This window comes from Heterodontus francisci, chromosome X (assembly GCF_036365525.1).
Source record: "Heterodontus francisci isolate sHetFra1 chromosome X, sHetFra1.hap1, whole genome shotgun sequence".
NCBI lineage: Eukaryota > Metazoa > Chordata > Chondrichthyes > Heterodontiformes > Heterodontidae > Heterodontus > Heterodontus francisci.
In genome coordinates, this window is record NC_090421.1 from 6,045,426 (window position 1) to 6,065,359 (window position 19,934).

At 42.7% G+C, this 19,934-nt stretch overlaps 2 protein-coding genes across 4 annotated transcripts in view; both read left to right on the forward strand.

Annotated features, from left to right (window-relative positions):
- Positions 1-18,781, forward strand: part of LOC137358630 (pleckstrin homology domain-containing family A member 3-like) — a 99,917-nt gene extending 81,136 nt beyond the window's left edge. The window contains exon 9 of the transcript XR_010971262.1: positions 18,755-18,781. The gene's annotated coding sequence lies outside the window, so the exon portion shown is untranslated. The remainder of the gene's footprint in view (positions 1-18,754) is intronic.
- Positions 17-19,934, forward strand: part of ccdc65 (coiled-coil domain containing 65) — a 41,454-nt gene continuing 21,536 nt past the window's right edge. For all 3 annotated transcript variants that reach the window (XR_010971260.1, XR_010971261.1, XM_068024749.1), the window contains exons 1-6: positions 17-104; positions 5,376-5,528; positions 13,317-13,484; positions 14,368-14,537; positions 14,810-14,948; positions 19,518-19,715. Coding sequence is in view for 1 of the 3 variants with exons in the window: in XM_068024749.1 (XP_067880850.1) it covers positions 5,397-5,528; positions 13,317-13,484; positions 14,368-14,537; positions 14,810-14,948; positions 19,518-19,715 (807 nt within the window). In the remaining 2 variants the exon portion in view is untranslated. The remainder of the gene's footprint in view (positions 105-5,375; positions 5,529-13,316; positions 13,485-14,367; positions 14,538-14,809; positions 14,949-19,517; positions 19,716-19,934) is intronic.

Below are 19,934 nucleotides of genomic sequence, written 5' to 3' on the forward strand. Positions count from 1 at the left end.
ACCGTGAGCGAGTGGTTGCTAGGTTACCGGCAGAAAGCAGGAGAGAGCCGTGTCGGGGGCAGCTTCAGCAGGACGAATCGGAGGAACAGGGAGAAAGAGCGGGGGTGAGAGGCTCGCACATTCCGGGCCGAGCTCCCAGGCTAACGAAGAGAGAAAGTCTGCGGAGTTCGGCCTGTGGCTGCGCAGCAAAGATAGACGTGTATTTCCTTAGCGCCTTTCCCATCCTCAGGACGGCCCAAAGCGGTTCACAGTCAATGATGCGCTTTTAAAGTGTTTTGTCGGGAAACACAATTTGCGCACGGCAAGATCCCACCCAAAAAAAAACACCAAATGAGATCAGCTAATCTGATTCTTGATGTTGGTTAAGGGGATAAATGTTCCAATAGTGTCGTTGGGATTTTCTACATTACCTGGACAGGCTAAAAAGTTAAAAAATTGCATTCCTGTAGCGCCTTTCACAACTTCAGGATGTTGAGAAGAACTTTACAGTTTTTGTGTTGTGATGCAGGAAATGCAGCAACCAGTTTGCACCGAGCAAGCTCCCACAAACAGCAGTGTGATAATGACCAGATCATCTGTTTTTGTGATGTTGATTTGAGATAAATATTTGCCCAAGACATCAGGAAGAACTGCCCTGCTCTTCTAAATAGTGCCACACTTTTTTGAAGTGTGTGGGTGATTTATTTAAGCGCGCAGCCCCTTTAAATTTTTTGTGTGGCAACCTATATGGGCTGACTTGTGCGAGGCCTGCACGGGGACTTTCAGGTTGGCTGCGCTGCTTACAGGGAACATTGGCTGTGGGATCTTTTACGTCCACTTGAGAGGGCAAACAGGGCCTCAGTTTAAAGTTTCAATTGAAAAATGGCACCTCTGACAGTGCAGCACTCATAGAATCATAGAAAGTTTAAGGCCACAGAAAGAGGCCACTTGGCCCATTGTGTCTGTGCCGGCCAAAAAACGATCCACCTATTTTAATCCCACCTTCCAGCATTTGGTCCGTAGCCCTGCACCTTATGGCATTTGAGGTGCATATCCAGACTCCTTTTGAATGAGTTGAGAGTCTCTGCCTCAACTACACTTTCAGGCAGTGAGCTCCAGACCATCACCACCCTCTGGGTGAAAAAGTTTTTCCTCATCTCCCCTCTAATTTTTCTACCAATCACTTTAAATCTATACCCCCCCTCGTCACTGACCTCTCTGCTAAGGTGAATAGGCCCTTCACCTCCACTTTATCCAGGCCCCTCAAAATTTTGTACATATCAATGAGATCTCCCCTCAGCCTTCTCTGTTCCAAGGAGAACAACCCCAGCCTATTCAATCTTTCCTTCTCGCTGCATTTTTTCCAGTCCTGGCAACATCCTCGTAAATCTCTGTACCCTCTCAAGTACAATTACATCCTTTCTGTAATGAGGTGATCAGAACTGCACACAGTACTCAAGTTGTGGCCTAACCAATGAGTTATACAGTTCCAACATTACCTCCCTGCTCTTATATTCTATACCTCGGCTAATAAAGGAAAGGATTCCATATGCCTGTCCTGCTACCTTCAGGGATCTGTGGACATTCATTCCAAAGTCCCTTACTTCCTCTACACTTCTCAGTATTTTCCCATTAATTGTGTATTCCTTTGCCCTGTTTGACTTCCCCATATGCATCACTTCACACTTCTCCAAGTTGAATTCCATTTGCCACTTTTCTGCCCATCAGACCAGACCATCAATATCTTCCTACAGCTGTCCTCCTCGCTATCTACCACATGGTCAATCTTTGTGTCTTCTGCAAACTTCTTGATCATGCCCCCTACATTTACATCCAGATTGTTAATATATACCACAAAAAGCAGGGGACCCAGTACTGAGCCTTAGGGAACACCACTGGAAACAGCCCTCCAGTCGCTAAAACACCTGTCAACATTTCCCCTTTGTTTCCTGCCACCAAGCCAATTTTGTATCCATCTTGCTGCATTTCCCTGGATCCCATGGGATTTTGTTTTTTTAAACCAGTCTGCCATGTGGGACCTTGTCAAAAGCCTTGCTAAAATCCATGTAGACTGCATTAACTGCACTACCCTCATCTATCTTCCTTATTACTGCTTCAAAAAATTCGATCAAGTTGGTCAAACAAAATCTTCCCATAACAAATCCATGCTGACTGTCCTTGATTAACTTGTGCTTTTCCAAGTGACAGTTTATCCTGTCTCTCAGAATAGATTCCAATAATTTGCCCACTACTGAAGTTAGACTGACTGGTCTGTAATTATTCGGTCTATCCTTCACTCCTTTTTAAACAGAGGTACAACGTTAGCAATTCTCCAATCCTCCAGCACCACACCTGTATCCAATGAGGAGTGGAAAATGATGGTCAGACACTCTGCTATTTCCTCTCTTGCATCTTTTAACAGCCTACGATACATTTCATCTGGTCCTGGTGATTTATCAACTTGCAAGGATGCTAATCCTATTAATACTTCCTCTCTTCCTATGTTTATCACATCTAATACTTTACACTCTTCCTCAACTACAATATCTGCATTGTCCACCTCTTTTATGAAGACAGATGCAAAGTATTCATTAAGAACCATACCAATATCTTCCGCCCCTACACATAGGTTACCTTTTTGGTCTTTTATGGGCCCTACTCTCTCCTTAGTTATCCTCTTACTCTTAATGTATTGATAAAATATCTTTGGTTCACCTTGATTTTGCTTGCCAATATTCTTTCATGTCTTCTCTTTGCTTTCCTAATTTCCTTTCTGATTTCACCCCTCTACTTTCTATACTCCTCTCAGCTTTCTGTAGTATTGAGTTGTCGGTGTTGGACATAAGCTTTCCTTTTCTGCCCTATCTTACCCTGTACTTGACATCCATGGGGCTCTAGATTTGGCCGCTTCACCCTTTTTCTATGCGGGAACATGTTTACCCTGAACCCCTTGAATCTCCCCTTTGAATGCCTCCCACTGTTCTGACACTGATTTACCTTCAAGTAGCTGTTTCCAGTCCACTTTCACAAAATCACTCCTCAGTTTAGTAAAATTGGCCTTGCCCCAATTGAGAACTCTAACTCCTATTCTATCTCTGTCCTTTTCCATAATTATGTTAAAACTGACTGAATTATGATCACTACCACCAAAATGCTCTCCTACTGCCACCTGTTCCACCTGCCCATCTTCATTTCCTAAAACTAAGTCTAAAACTGCGCCCTCTTGTTGGACTTGCTACATATTGGGCAAAAAAGTTCTCCTGAATGCACCTCAAGAATTCTGCTCCCTCAATTCCTTTCACACTAAAACTATCCCAGTTAATATTGGGGTAGTTAAAATCCCTTACTATTACTGCCCTATTGTTCTTGCACTTCTCAGAGATTTGCCTACATATCTGCTCTTCTATCTCCCTCTGACTGTTTGGGGGTCTATAGTACACTCCCAGCAGTGTGATTGCCCCTTTTTTGTTCCTTAGCTCAATCCATATGGCCTCATTTGATGAACCTTCCAACATATCATCCTTCCTCACAGCTGTAATAATTTCCTTGACCAAAATTGCCACTCCCCCTCCTTTCTTATCCCCCTCCCTATCGTGTCTGAAAACCCTGTAACCAGGAATGTTGAGCTGGCATTCCTGTCCCTCCTTAAGCCATGTTTCTGTAATAGCTATGATACTATACTGCCACGTGTCTATCTGCCTCCACTTTCTTGCATTATAACCATGACTACGCTTCAAAAGTACTTTGCTGGCCGTAAAGCACTTTGAGCTGTCCTGAGGGTGTGAAAGGTGCTATTGAAATGCAAGTCTGTTTTTCTTCAGTATTGTGCTGGTAGTGCTAACCTCGATTTTTGTGCTCCAGTCTCTGCAGTGGAGCAAATGTGGGCAGCTGAGGCATTGTTAGGATGAGGATAGTCACCCAGCTTTGCATGGGGTGGGGGGCAAGTCCAGAAAAATGTACACCTGACACCAGAAGGGCAAGTTTTATATTGGAGAACCCCTCCTCCTTATTTCCTGTCTTGTCTTCCGTGGACCAATAGGAGGTTCCCTTGATGGTTTCTGTGGTGCTCCTACCCTACTGCAGATTTCAGGGTTTAGCTGCACTTTACACCCTCCTCCTCTTTGATATATTGGGCCTGATTTTAACTCTCTGCAAGTGGATGGGTTTTGAATGGGTTAAAATTGGGTCCATCATATCAAAAGATAGGCTGCAGCCAGAATTCTACCAATCTTCCAATATAATATCTGGCCATATCAATTTGGCAAAAGGTGGTTAGCGGAGGTATTGTCTCCTTTTAACTTGCCATGATAAAAGAAACAAAAAAGGCTTGCATTTACCTGGACCTCCTTAAATATTTCCCAAAACAAAAAATGACTTATTGTGTAGGGGAACAAGAGAGTAGATCCAGCAGTGTAGTGTTTATGGTGTTGCACTAATAACCGAGGTCCTGAGTTCATGGAAATCAAACGCTATAAATCTGGTCATTTGCGAGCTGGCACATGGAAAACAACCACAAAAGCTGCTGGATTGCTGTAAAAACCCAACTGGTTCACAAATATCCTTCAGGGAAGGGAAACTGCCATTCCTACCCAGTCTGGCCTATACATGACTGCAGTCCCACACTACATGGTTGAGTTTTAATGCTCTCAAGACTATTCGGGCTGTGCAATAAATATTGCCTTTTCAGTGTTGCCCACATTCCAAGAGCAAATGTTTTTAAAAAGCTATTTTGCTCGCAGCAAGGTCCCACTAACAGCAATGACCAGTTTGTTTGTCTGTGCTATCAATCTATGAAAGAGACTGTGCCACTTCAAGCAACTAATATGAACATACACATTTCTCTCTCTCAGACATGTTGTCAGACTATTTATTTATCCACTGATATATCTCCCATGGCATTGCTCCTGGTAGTAAGACAGTTTATTAGGACAGGGAAGCTGGGGAATCCTCAATTATTTCTTGGGATGGGATTGAGTCAGGGCCTTGGCTACAGGGCTTTAGGTGGTGTGTTGTTAAAGAAACCAGGACAAGCTTGAGGTTGAGCAGATCTCCAGTAGGGAGCACAGTGCCACAGCATTACCTGCTGTGAAGACCAGAGCTGGGAGGGCTCAATCAAAAGTAAGTATAAATCAGGATAGTTTAGGTGTGACCAAAATAGCCATTATAGGTACATGTTACAATGATACACAAAACATGTAATATATTATAGATTATTATAATCAAAATCACCAATGTTATAAAATGGTCCTTGGAAGCAAGCTTTTTTTGTTGCTTGTTCTAAAGTGTCAGATGTCAGGGTCCAATACCCTTATTTATAATAGAATGCATTCTGACGGAGAGCCTTATATGGGTGGTCACATGCATTTTTTATGTTGTTTGCATGCCAATCTCTTTAGGAGTCGACAGATTGAATCACCATGCCTAAGAAAGAGACTAAAAAATTGGCCAAAATGACCGAGGAGGAGCAGCTGCTGTACATGCAGCAGAAAATGCTGGAGGAGGAAGAGATGCAAAAAAAGAAAGAGGACATGTTGAATCAATTCTTAAAGGTACTTCTTGTTTCAAATCTACGTGTTTTTCTGAAGTGTCTTTTTTTTAATTTATGGGATGTGAGCATTGCTGGCAAGGCCGGCATTTGTTGTCCATCCCTAATTGCCCTTGAGAAGGTGGTGGTGAGCTGCCTTCTTGAACTGCTGCAGTCCATGTGGTGTGGGTACACCCACACTGCTGCTAGGAAGGGAGTTCCAGTGTTTTGATCTAGCGACCCTGAAGGATGATATACGACTTGGAGGGGAACTTGCAGGTGGTGGTGTTCCAATGCATCTGCTGCTCTTGTGAAGTGGTAGAGGTCATGGGTTTGGAAGGTGCTGTTGAAGGAGCCTTGGCAAGTTGCTGAAGTGCATCTTGTAGATGGTACACACTGCTGCCAATGTGCATCGGTGGTGAAGGGAATGAATGTTGAAGGTGGTGGATGGAGTGCTGATCAAGCAGGCTGCTTTGTCTTGGATGGTATCAAGCTTCCTGAGTGTTGGAGCTGCACTGGAGAGTATTCCATCACACTCCTGACTTGTGCCTTGTAAATGATGAACAGGTTTTGGGGAGTCAGGAGGTGAGTTACTTGCCACAGAATTCCCAGCCTCTGATCTGCTCTTGTAACCACAGTATTTATATGGCTGGTCCAGCTAAGTAATAGAGAAATTCAGTGCAGCACTTTCAATTTACAGCCTGACTGCATCAAATTACACATTACTTTTCTTCACTAATTGTATTATTGTCCTTTGATATCCTGGTGGTCCAACTACAAGTCTTATTAATTAAATCCAGGATGATGGCAGTTAGTAAATGGCCCAGAATGAAAGATTAACTGATGGGGAGGGGAAGAAGAACTGATGTAGTGGCTAAAAACTGGTTGTACTTTCTACCCCCATGCCCCCCCGCCCCCAACAACAGTTTCATTGGTAGATAATGTCAAAAAATAGTATGTAAGAAAGAAATTCTTATTTTATTGTTTAATTTATATCGGGAAAAATGCAATTGGTTGGCCTTGGTGAACTTTATGATTTTTAATTGGTTTGATTTCCTATAGGTAGTGCTGGTTTCCTTAAATCAGACAACTAGTGAGAATGCACAAATGTGACACTTGACGATTGTTTTCAACTAATCAGAGTGCATAAAAGTAATGCTTTGGATCTGTATGGAGTTCAGACACCAATCACAAACTTTCTTATTCGATATTTCTGTTAATTTTACTGCTGAGGAAAATGTTAATTCACACCAGTGGTGTTAAAAATAACACTACAGAAACAGTGAATGGGGAGGCATGCGCCCTCGTTCAGGGATGTGATTTAAATCCAATTATCACCCTCTCCTGGACAATATTTCCATTTAGTGGAGACTTCAGACATAGCTATACTTCTGCATCTTCTAGTGGCGTTAGTAGAGGCCTGGGAACATATCAGCCTCCTGGCTGCAACTGGCAGCTGGTAGGTGGGCTGTTTAGAAAATAGAGGGGCTAGATTCCCTCAGGAAAAAAAACAAGAACCTAAAAATGTGGCCACCCCATTGGCTCATAGGGTAAGGTACTAAGCTAAACACACCTGAACGATTCCAAATTCCATTTTTGGTCAATGCAGAGTGAACAGATTTCAGCCGTAACAGTGGGAATGCTACAGTTTGCCTCTGTGTTCCTGGGTTCTCATTCCTGATAGTTATCTAGTAACCTCTGCTGACAAGTACGTATCTCTCGATAGCAGGTAAGGACAGAATTGTGCGTGGCTGTGCTGCTTTCCCCCACTAAACCGCCAACATTATCAGATACCCTGTGACATCCGATATGAAGACTGGTTGTTTGAACAAGCTGCAGGAATGCTGCATGACTCTTCAGGAGCGGTGATGGTGGGAATGTAAAATGAAATCCTTGGTTATATGCTTGTTGGATTCATTCTAAGTCATTAGGTATCCAACCTAATATACTGATCCAAAAGCAAAATACTGTGGTTGCTGGAAAGCTGAAACATAAAGAGAAAATACTGGAAATACTCAGCAGGTCAGGCAGCATCTGTGGAGAGAGAAACAGAGTTAACATTTCAGGTCAATGATCTTTCATAAGAACTGGGAAAAGTTAGAGATGTAGCAAGTTACTCTAGATCTGATCATGTGTACCGAGACAGGATTAATTAATTACCTCATAGTAAAGGCGCCCTAGGTAGCAGTGATCACAGCGTGATTGAATTTCGCATTCAATTTGAGGGTGAGAAGAGTGGATCTAAGACCAGTGTTTTAAACTTAAATAAGGGTAATTATGTGGGTTTGAAGACAGAGCTGGCTGAAGTAAACTGGGAAATTAGGTTAAGGAATAGGTCAGTAGAGATGCAGTGGCAGACATTCAAGGAGATATTTCATAACACTCAGCAAATATACATTCCAGTGAGAAAGAAAGACTAGGGGAAGGACACACCATCTGTGGCTAACTAAGGAAGTTAAAGATAGTATCAAATGGAAAGAAAAAAAGTACAATTCAGTGAAGAGTAGTGGCAGGTCAGAAGATTGGACAGAATATAAAAAAACAGCAAAGAATGACTCAAAGAATAATGAGAAAGAAATTAGAGTACGAGAGAAAGCTAGCTAGAAATATAAAAACGAATAGTAAGAGTTTCTACAGGTATTTAAAAAGGAAAAGAGTAAGTAAAGTGAATGTTGGTCCTCGAGAGAGTGAGTCTGGGGAGTTAATAATGGAAAATAAGGAAATGGCAGAGCAATTGAACAGATATTTTGCATCTGTCTTCACTGTAGAGGATGGAAATAACATCCCAGAAATAATTGTGAATCAAGAGTTGAAAGGGAGGGAGGAACTTGACACAGTTACCATCACCAGGGAAAGGGTACTGAGAAAATTATTAAAACTAAAAGCTGACCAATCCCCAGGTTCTGATAGACTTCGTGCTAGGGTCTTAAAAGAAGTGGCTACTGAGATAGTGGATGCATTGGTTTTAATTTTCTAAAACTCCCTAGAGTTTGGAAAGGTCCCATCAGATTGGAAAAAAGCAAATGTAACTCTGCTGTTCAAGAAAGGAGGGAAACAGAAAGCAAGTAATTACAGACCAGTTAGCTTAACATCTGTCATAGGGAAAATGCTGGAATCTATTATTAAGGAGGTTATAGCCGGTCATTTAGAAAAGCTCAGTGCAGTCAGGCAGAGTCAACATGGTTTTGTGAAAGGGAAATAGTGTTTGACTAATTTATTCGAGTTCTTTTGAGGAAGTAACAAGCAACGTGGATAAAGGGGAACCTGTGGATGTGGTGTACTTGGATTCCCAGAAGACATTTGACAAGGTGCCACATCCAAGGTTATTAAACAAAATAAGAGCTCATGGTGTAGGGGGTAACATATTAGCATGGATAAAGGATTGGTTAGCTAACAGGAAACAGAGAGTAGGCATAAATGGGTCGTTTTCAGGTTGGCAAGCTGTAACTAATCCACAGGGATCAGTGCTGGGTCTCAATTATTTACAATCTATATAAATGACTTGGATGAAGGGACAGAATGTATGGTTGCTAAATTTGCTGATGACACAAAGATAGGTAGGAGAGTAAGTTGTGAAGAGGACATAAGGAGTCTGCAAAGGGATATAGATAGGTTAAGTGAGTGGGCAAAGATTTGGCAGATGGAGTATAATGTGGGAAAGTGTGAACTTGTCCACTTTGGCAGGAAAAATAGAAAGGCAACATATTTAAATGGAGAGAGATTGCAGAACTGAAATGCAGAGGGATCTGGGTGTCCTAGTACACAAAACACAAAAAAAAGTTAGTATGCAGATACAGCAAGAGATTAAGAAGGCAAATGCAATTTTGTCATTTATTGCAAGGGGATTGGAATATAAAAGTAGAGATGTTTTGCTGCAGTTGTACAGGACATTGGTGAGACCACATCTAGATTATTGTGTACAGTTTTGGTCTCCTTACTTAAGAAAGGATATAATTGCATTGGAAGCAGTTCAGAGAAGGTTCACTCGACTGATTCCTGGGATGAGAGGGTTATCTGATGAGGAAAGGTTGGACAAGTTGGGTCTGTATTCATTGGAGTTTAGAAGGATGAGAGGTGATCTTATTGAAATATATAAGATCCTGAGGGCACTTCTTTTTTACTTGTTCGGGGAATGTGGGCGTCGCTGGCAGCAGCATTTATTGCCCATCCCTAATTGACCTTGAGATGTGGTGATGAGCTGCCTTCTTGAACTGCTGCAGTCCTTGGGCTGTAGGTACACCAACTGTGCTGTTAGGAAGGGAGTTCCAGGATTTTGACCCAGCGACAGTGAAAGAACGGCAATATAGTTCCAAGTCAGGATGGTGTGTGGCTTGGAGGGGAACTTGCAGGTGGTGGTGTTCGCATGCATCTGCTGCCCTTGTCGTTCTAGGTGGTAGAGGTCACGGCTTTGGAAGGTGTTGATGAAGTAGCTTTGGTGAGTTGTTGCAGTGCATCTTGTATATGGCACACACTGCTGCCACTGTGCGTTGGTGGTGGCAGGACTGAATGTTGAAGGTGGTGGATGGGTTGCTCTGTCCTGGATGGTGTCGAGCTTCTTGAATGTTGTTGGAGCTGCACCCTTTCAGGCAAGTGGAGAGTATTTCATCACACTCCTGACTTGTGCCTTGTAGATGGTGGACAGGCATTGTGGAAACAGGAGGTGAGTTACTCGCCATGGGTTTCCTAGCCTCTGACCTGCTGTTGTAGCCATGGTATTTATATGGCTGGTCCAGTTCAGTTTCTGGTCAATGGTGACCCCCAGGATGTGGATAGTGGGGGATTTAGCGATGGTAATGCCATTGAATGGAGATGGTTAGATTCTCTCTTGTTGGAGATGGTCATTGCCTGCCACTTGTGTGGCGCGAGCGTTACTTGCCATTTATCAGCCCAAGCCTGAATGTTGTCCAGGTCTTGCTGCATCTGGATACGGGCTGTTTCAATATCTGAGGTGTCGTGAATGGTGCTGAAAATTGTGCAGTCAGCGAACATCCTCACTTCTGACCTTATGATGGAGGGAAGGTCATTGATGAAGCAGCTAAAGATGGTTGGGCCTAGGACACTGCCCTGAGGAACTCCTGCAGTGATGTCCTGGGACTGAGGTGATTGACCTCCAACAACCACAACCATCTTTCTTTGCACTAGTTATGACTCCAGCCAGCGGAGGGTTTTCCTCCTGATTCCCATTGACTCCAGTTTCGCTCGGGCTCCTTGATGTAATACTTTGTCAAATGCTGCCTTGATGTCAAGGGCGGTCACTCTCACCTCACCTCTGGAGTTCAGTTCTTTTGTCCATGTTTGGACCAAGGCTGTAATGAGGCCGGGAGCTGAGTGGTCCTGGCGCTCTGGGTGGATGTTGAAAGGATGTTTCCCATTATGGGAGAGACTAAATTTGGGGTGTCTCCCATTTAAGACAGAGATGAGAAGTAATTTCTTTCAGAGGGTCTTGAGTCTGTGGAACTCTCTTCCCCGGAGGGGTGCGGTGGAGGCAGGGTCATTAAATGTTTTTAAGGCAGAGCTCGACAGATTCTTGACAAACAAGGGAGTCAAAGGATATCCGGGTAGGCACACAGGTGGAGTTGAGTCCACAAACAGATCAGCCATGATCTTATAGAATGGCGGAGCAGGCTCGAGGGGCTGAATAGCGTACTCCTGCTCCTAGTTCATGTGTAGGTTTTAAGCAAGTTCAGAGGCAGGGAAAGGGGTAGGGGAGGAAAGAACAAAGGGAAGGTCTGTGATAGGGTGGAAGGCAGGAGAGATTTAAATGACAAAGGGATGATGGTGCAAGGCCAAAGGAGATGGTAAAGGAACAAAATATATGTCTAAAGGAGGTGTGAATGGGAATAGTAGAATCAGCAGCAACAACTACTGTCTGGAAAAATGGGAGCAGTGGCTATGACCTGAAATTGTTGAACTCAGTATGGAGTCTGGCAGGCTGTAAAGTGCCTAATTGAAAGATGAGGTGCTGTTTCTTGATTTTACGTTGAGCTTCATTGGAACAGTGTAGGAGGCTGAGGACAGAGAGATAAAAATGAGAGTAGGGTGGAAAATTAAAATGACAGGCGACCAGAAACTCAGGATCATGCTTGCGGACTGAACTTGCGGACTGTTCCACAAAGCGGTCACCCAATCTGCGTTTGGTCTCCCCAATGTAGAGGAAACCACATCATACGCAGTGAATACAGTATACTAAATTGTAAAAAGTACAAGGTAAATCACTTTCACTGGAAGGAGTGTTTGGGGTCCTGGATGGTGGGAAGGGAGGAGGTGAAAGGGCGGGTGTTGCATCTCCTTTGCTTGCATGGAAAGATGCTGTGGGAAGGGGGAGGGGCTATTGGGAGTGACTGAGGAGTGGACAAGGTTGACGTGAAGGGAACGGTTCCTTCGGAATGGGAGGGGAAGGGAAAATCTGTTTGGTGATGGCATCACGCTGGAAATGGCGGAAGATGATCAATTGAATATGGAGGCTGGTGGGGTGGAAGATGAGGACAAGGGGAACCCTATCATGGTTCTGGGAGGGAGGGGAAGGGGTGAGACCAGAACTGCGGGAAATGGAACAGATACGGTCCTGTCAACCACAGTGGTGGGGGGATTCTTCGGTTGAGGCAAAAGGAAGACATATTGGAACCGTGGTGTTGAAGATGGTATCATCAGCACAGATGCGACGGAGAATCTGGGAGAATGGAATAGAGCCCTTACAGGAAATGAGGTGGGAGGGAGTGTAATCAAGGTAGCTGTAGCAGGCTTTAGTGCATATCAGTCGACAGCCTGTCCCCAAAAATGGCGATAGACAAGTCGAGGAAGGAAAGGGTCGAAGATGGACCATGTGAAGGAGAGGGAGGGGTGGAATATATAATATACTGATCCCTTTGCATTTTTTGAAATTAATCTATTTTTATCCATGTTTGGATATCAGTATTATTTTCCTAAATGTTTACAGATCTTGGTTAATATGCCTGCTACATCATTGTCCGACAGTATTTTGAAAACTATGTGTTCATGGACGCATTAAATTTATTCTGAGCCTTTTGTTAGGGTTTGTAAATCTATCTAGAGATTAACTGGTGCTGGAAAAACTTGGGACCATTTACACCTTTTGTAATGTACCATCTGTTATCGTGATCTGTTGCTGGGAAAAATTGTTATTACTTTACAGGACTGACCACATAATGCCCTTTAGCTTCAAATCCTACGCAGTATTGAAAATGTCAAGCTACTGGAAACAGTATGATTCTTAACAAAAGCAGTGACTTAGATTGCCAACCCATTGAATAGACTTAAGTTACTGTTTTTACAGTTAAATACATGGAAAGAGCTCATATGTTTTGCATAATACAGTGACTATCACTAGAAATACATGAGACTTACCGATCTGGTTCTGTGTTACTGTTATCTTGATTACCATCTCTTGTAAGTCATGGTGCTTATAATAACACATTCAGTGTGCTTCTTATACACAGGAAGGAAAGCAGCAAAACTTTATTTGTTAAAGTATAAGCCATGCTCACAGGGAGCACAGGGGATGTGATGTATCCTTGTTTCCAATCTGCGCTCCTTTCGAGTGTGACTTCCTTCTTTGTTGGGAGCACGGAATTACAGAATTAACCCTATAAAATAACAAAGGCAGGCAATGGGTTTAAGGAATTCTGCTGATATTCACAAGCCAACTTTCTCTGTTTGGAAGTGTTTAATGATTTGCAGGCTTATTACAGCCTGCAATTTACATTTTATTCTCCTGTATTCATGGTTTGATTAACACAATTGTGGTATGATTTACCTTGCTCTTTCTGCATAAACACCAGTGTTCTTCTTACAGGATAAACTGTCCAAAGAAGAGCACAACACGCGTCTCAACACGCTAAAGCTAAATGAGAAGTGGCGCACTGTGATGCGGGAAGCAAAAGCCTCAGAACTACGGAAGGACATTGAGATCTTGAGTCAAACCTTTGAAAGAATTTTAGATCGGAAAGACGGTGTCATCAGGGTGAGCAGAAAAATTGCCATTGTCCTAGAATTGTGTCATCAGATGTAACTGTTTAATAAGGAGAGAAAGTAGGACTGGGCACAAACATTTTTCACATTTACATTCCTCTTTAAGGAGACAGGCCAACTGCCAGCTGGACACTGCACAGACACAAATGGTTTTGCACTTCCTGCCTACTGGATGCACTAAGTCACAGGATTGATCCTAATGCCTTGATAATATCAGAACTGTGTGCCTCTATGACTGTGTTATTTAACAATTCATGCTTGATATCCTATGATGTAGTGCACGCATAGGATTGTCAAATAATCTTCAGATGTCTGAGTGATTATTTGGTGGATGAAGATTTGAATGGTGAAGGATCTGTAGGGAAATTGCCTTCTTGTTAAAGTGAGATAATTCCATGCTCTCTGAGACAGTGACTTTCTGGCTATCATTCTCCATCACCATGTTTCAGATTGCTGATGGCCCCTAAATCCTCCCTTCAACAGCATAGTTGAAACAGCTAATATCTTCACTCTTTTTGTTTTGCCTGCAGCACATCCTACTCGCTGGCTGACAAGACAAATGTAGCAAGTGCAAAGCCTTGGCCACTGCTGCACTGCAATCACCTGCACTTGCAAAGAGCATCCCAGCGTGATTTACCATTCACCATGTCAGCTCAATAAATTGCACTGATACTGCTACTGAGGTTGGGAGTCAGAGATCCCAAACCTGTGTCTTACTGGTCTGTAGCTTTCATATTACAATAAAATATTTCGGGTAATGTAGGGGAGTGGAGCTCCAAGCTGCTAATCCGAAGAGTATGGTGTTGAGTGGACTGTTTAAACTCACTGAGCCATCAGAAGAACCAGTAATGTATTTCTAATGCCTCTTCTTCCAGGCTTTAACAAAGGATTTGGAAGAGGCGGAAGAGCAGTATGCAACAGCCCTGCGTAACCATATTCAGAACATAGATAAGCTGGTGGAGCTGCAGCGGAGTAGACTACTCTTAATAGAGCATGAGTTTGAGACAGAGTTGGAGTCACTGAAAGAAGAATTTGATGTTGAGAGGTCAGTGTTTAACTCGTACATTGATAGTTATAATAGGTTGGGGATACGAAGAGGTTTTGGCATATGCCGACCTCTGAACTTGAAGTTGTAAATCTTTCCAGAGTGCCTGTGGACCATTTCTACTTTGAAAAAATAAATCGGTTTTCAATTCTGTAATGCTCTTTGTAATTACATAATTAACAAAGTGTAATGAAGTGATTCATTTTATGTGTTCTGGTTAATAAGGTGTTTGTTATTATAGTAATGTTTGAATTTAATCTGCATCTGAATAGACAGCAAATGATTGTGCAGCATGAGCACGAGATGACCAATCTCGAAGATATCATGTATGCCATGGACCAGATCTTTGGTGAGGTCGCAAATGATGCACGGCAAGAATTCAACAGCACAAGGGATGACCTCAAAAACAAGGTAAGGAAGCTTGGACACACAGCCAATTCAGCGAAACAAGGGGTTGGATGCCATTTGATCAAGTGCTATCAAAAATACAGGAAATAACTGGATAACAGCAAAATATATAATTCTTAATTTTGATAGTTATAATTTTTATATAATACATAAAATTAAACCCTGAGAGTTAAATTTGAGGGTGTTTGTTTCTGGGTCTAAATGTTATCACAGAACTTCTAAGTGGTAAATGCACTTTTGTGTTCATACTGAAGCCACCATCCTCTTCTGAAGACACTGCCTTACTAAAGTAGGCATTCTTTACGTGCGAGCTCCAACAAGTGTTGGCAAGCTATTGGACTGTGGGGGGGGGGGCATCATAGCCGAACCCACTGCTGTGCTGTTCTCTCCCAATGTCTGCGCACACTTACTTTCCCACAGGAGGTCCCTGGATTTCGATCAGGATCTGGACACACACACTGATTTTGCCTCTCAGCCCAGGGACTGAAACAACCAGGACTTGGGGCTGGGACTTCCATGACTAGTATGGCTCAGCTATTTACAACAAATCTTCAGGGAAACCTCAAGAAGATCTTTGAGACTCAGATGTGATGTCCCACATTCGATTAGCTTGCTAAATCTCACTGAATAATGGCTACTAAGGTGGCAAGTGTCTGTGGAACAGAATCTTAGCGAGAGCCAACAGCTTTAGTAGGGAGCAGGAAAATTGGCAAGGAAGGAGAAACCTTTTTTAAAAATTCTTTTGAACTGTCCAAAAAGAAAATAAACTAGTAGCCCTTATTGCTTCACATGTACCTTCGAGGGTATGAGATATCAGTGTTGCAATATTCTGATTGTGAGCGGCTTCATTGCTTAAATCGCGAAGTCAAACCCCTGGATAGCTACACTCAACCAATATGAAACTTTTTTTTCCCATAATTTCACTATTTCAAAATGATCAGTGAAAAAGTGCAACAATGTACAGGGCTAACCACGTTAATAAAACACTCAGCAACAACTAGCAGACAAAGAGATCAGAAGATAGCAGACTATTCTGCACTTTGCAGATCAGCAACAGTTCAACAGCACTGAATCGACTTTCAGCCTGTTCATCATATGTGGATGAAAGGGGTAATTTTATGAGTCTTTCGATCAGGAGCCTTGCCCACTGGCAGGATGTATCCAGAGATTTGGGTGCACATTGATTCAAAATGGTCAGAAAATTGTGGACAGGCATGCCCAAATTTTCCAGTAGGTGCTGCCAGGAGTGAGGCTGCTTACCAATGAGTAAAGTTACCCATAGGTTGGCATCCTTCCATCTACAAAAGATGATGGACACGCAGCAAACAATCCATTTAGGTGGGGTGTCTTCTCTTGCTGCACCTTTGCTGATGGCTGTGAAGGCCAATCTTTGAGAAGCAGGTTCTGCCGCAAGTGCTGCATGTGAAGAAGCCAAGTGATGCTGTGAGTTGTTTTTGATGTTGGCGCCTGTTCCCAAGCTGCTGCAGCAACTGGTCGTTGTGGTAGTGCACGCCAGTCCACAAGATATGTCGCCATTTCCCTCTTTCACCAGCTAGTGACTCCCAGGTGCGATGGTCGACATTCAGAGCTTTTGTGTAACGCTTGCAAGCATCATTGAAGCGGAGCTTTGGGCATCCCACTGGTCGTCTGGCCCTGGCTACCACACACAGAAGGTCCTTGGGTATGTGACCGTCTTCCATCCTGCAGGTGTGTCTGATCCATCAAAGCCGCTTCCGTTTGATTAGCGCCAACATACTTGGAAGCTCTGTCTTTGAGAGGACTGCTGCATTTGTGATTTTGTTCTGCCAGGATAGATCCATAATGCGCCGCAGACAGCGAAAATGAAAATTATTGAGCTTCTTTTCCTGGTAGCTGTAAGTCACCCATGTTTCACAGCCAAACAGCAAGGTGCTGAGAACACAGGCCTTATAAACCATCAGCTTGGTCCTCAGGGTCAGCTTGGTGTTATCTCATGTACGTTTTGCAAGTCGGCCAAAGGTGGTAGCTGCTTTCCCTGTATGTGTATCGAGCTCTGCATCAAGGGACAGTCACTGTGGACCCAAGGTAGCAGAATTTGCTAACCACTTCCAGTGGGGTGTTATTTAGTGTGATCAGAGGAAAATTACCCTATAATTTACCACTTTTAAAAAGAAGATGGTTAATGACCAATATTTTTGGATCTTAATGACCACCATTCAAAATGATGGATACGTGCAATTTTGCTGTGGCTTATTTCATGCAATAATGACAGAAAACTGGCCGGTCACAAAGGGCCTGTAATAAACACTCCTTTCACGCCTTCAAGCAGCAAAGAAACCAGTATAAATGACAAAGATTTGGCTCATCCATTTGTGGAGTGTCCACATGTGTCAGTAATCGCTCAGCAGCAAAATGTGAAAAGACCTTTTCACCAACTGGGCCATGAAGCAATGGAATGTGCTTTTTGGTGAGTTGCACAGGCTACAAGCGCAATCCATAGATATACAGTGTGGCATTTTGTTATGGAGCACCTGAACTCTGGGTTGACCCTTGAGTGGCAGGGAATGATGTCCAGTAAGATGTATTTTGTCTTGGAAAAATAGCAGCAAGTTGAGGAAGAATATGACTGTAAAGTAGTAGCCTAGGATTGCTAGTTCTGCACTCTTTCTATGCCCTCTACATGTCCATAGTGCTCTCCTTTTGCTTCTTCTGCACTACAAGATGTCAATGGCCAGTGCACCCAGGCTGTGGGACTGAAAACTCCTCAATTATTAACTTCTGTTAATGTTCTGGTGATGTGACAAAATCTTTACATTCATTTTAACTAATAGGTTTAAGTTCAGGACTCACTTTTCATTTCTATTCTGTTTTCCCCACCCCTATGAAATTCTGTATGAAGTTCCTATGAATGGCCTTTAAAAGGGTCTTAGCTGTCCTTATCGAGCAAATATTTGGTTGTTTAGATTTTAAGATGCCAGCAAGGCTCAAAGCTGCAATACAAACAGATGAAGTCTATTGTTATGAATGCTGGACTTTGTAACATGATTATATTTAAAAAACTGTGATTTTTTAAAGTTTAAGATGGCGTCTGAGAAGTCAGGTGACCTCACATCCACTCTGCTAAAGGACAAGACAGAAATCTTAGTTACTAGGACAACAGAGAACACAGATCAAAGACTTTTTTTTGAAAAACAGAGACTGCAGGGGTATAACACCTGAAGAACAATGGGTAAACAAGGTGTCAGTGATTCTGAGGATGCAAATGTGCATGGCAGCTGCTAACACCTGGGAACAATGGAAGGCCCAGGTGACTCTGCTGAAACCAGACTTCTGGACTTTGCATATTGGAAAGGACAATGAGCTATTGACTTTTGATTCCAGATAAATTTAATAGATTTTCTGAAGTCAGAGCAGGCTGTAGGAAAGGAAGACAACCAGCGGTGTCAGCCTAAAGGGAGAGAGAGGGAACACCTACTCTCAGAAGCTTAATACAGTGAAAGGCTGTGAAGACTTGAACCTATTTTGAAAGTTGACGTTTGCAGAGAAGTAAAAACCCAACAGGATTGCCTTATTCACGGACGTCCAGGTCGAAAGTGCTCGGAGAAGTGAGTGAAGAGGGCATTGACTTTGAAAAGGTCTGGGAGATCCAACCCGTTGCAACTGGGAGGAGTTTGGGACCTTTAACCAAAATGATTTTGCCTTAAAAAAGGACTGTAACGTATAAGTGTGGTGTGAGGTTTTCAGGTATTTTAATACCTTTCTTTGTAATTTGGGGTGTCAGCTACTTATTTAGTTAATGGGAATTTTTTTTATTTTAGTTGTTATAATAGATTAGATTTTTTAGATTAGATTAGAGATTAGAGATACAGCACTGAAACAGGACCTTCGGCCCACCGAGTCTGTGCCGAACATCAACCACCCATTTATACTAATCCTACACTAATCCCATATTCCTACCAAACATCCCCACCTGTCCCTATATTTCCCTACCACCTACCTATACTAGTGACAATTTATAATGGCCAATTTACCTATCAACCTGCAAGTCTTTTGGCTTGTGGGAGGAAACCGGAGCACCCGGAGAAAACCCACGCAGACACAGGGAGAACTTGCAAACTCCACAGGCAGTACCCGGAATCGAACCTGGGTCCCTGGAGCTGTGAGGCTGCGGTGCTAACCACTGCGCCACTGTGCCGCCCCAATAAAAGTCTTAAAGTGTGAAATCGTGTCACGTAATTCTTTAAATTAGTCTGGGGGTTTTCTCGTATTTTAATGTTAATAGTCGTTACATCTATTAACACTTTCTACTGTTTATACGGAGGCTTTTTGATGAAAATTAACAGAGAGCAAAATATAACCCAAGATCACTTTCCGATTAAGACTGATTCATCAGTACTAATATTGCACTGTAGGAACTAAGACTGATTATTGTATTTTCATATTGTTAGAGTTGCTATCAAGCCAAAGTTACTGCAGCACCTAAGATTGGTTTACTGAAAAGAACAATTTTTGTCATTTCTGTTATTTCCAAATCATTTAAGCAAACAGCACATTCGAACATAATGAGACCAGTGTGTATTTTGCTACATTTAGAGCCTGGAGGAGAAGCATTCACTTCGAGTTCATCTGGAGGGGTTAGTGGAAGACTTATGGCTGCAGTTTCAATATGCGTTGAAGAACTACATCGACTCAACCGAGGATCGGAAAATTGCATTTGAAGCACTGAAGGCACGAGATGAAAAGAGTGCAAAAGAGATTGAAACGCAAATGAAAAAGCTGCAGCGAATGCAAGTAGGTCTAACTAAATACCGATTGTACCTGTTGTACTGTGCCACGGTTATTGCAGTCTCATTTGACCATATTTGGGAAAAGACGCCCAGTTTATAAACCAAGCATTATTACAGCTGCAACTTTACTGAGGTTTAATTTGTATGCCATTTTGATAGTTATTGTTTAGAATATCAATAACCCTCTTTTTCTCTCTGTTGTAGCCTTTCTTGTTCCTCTCAG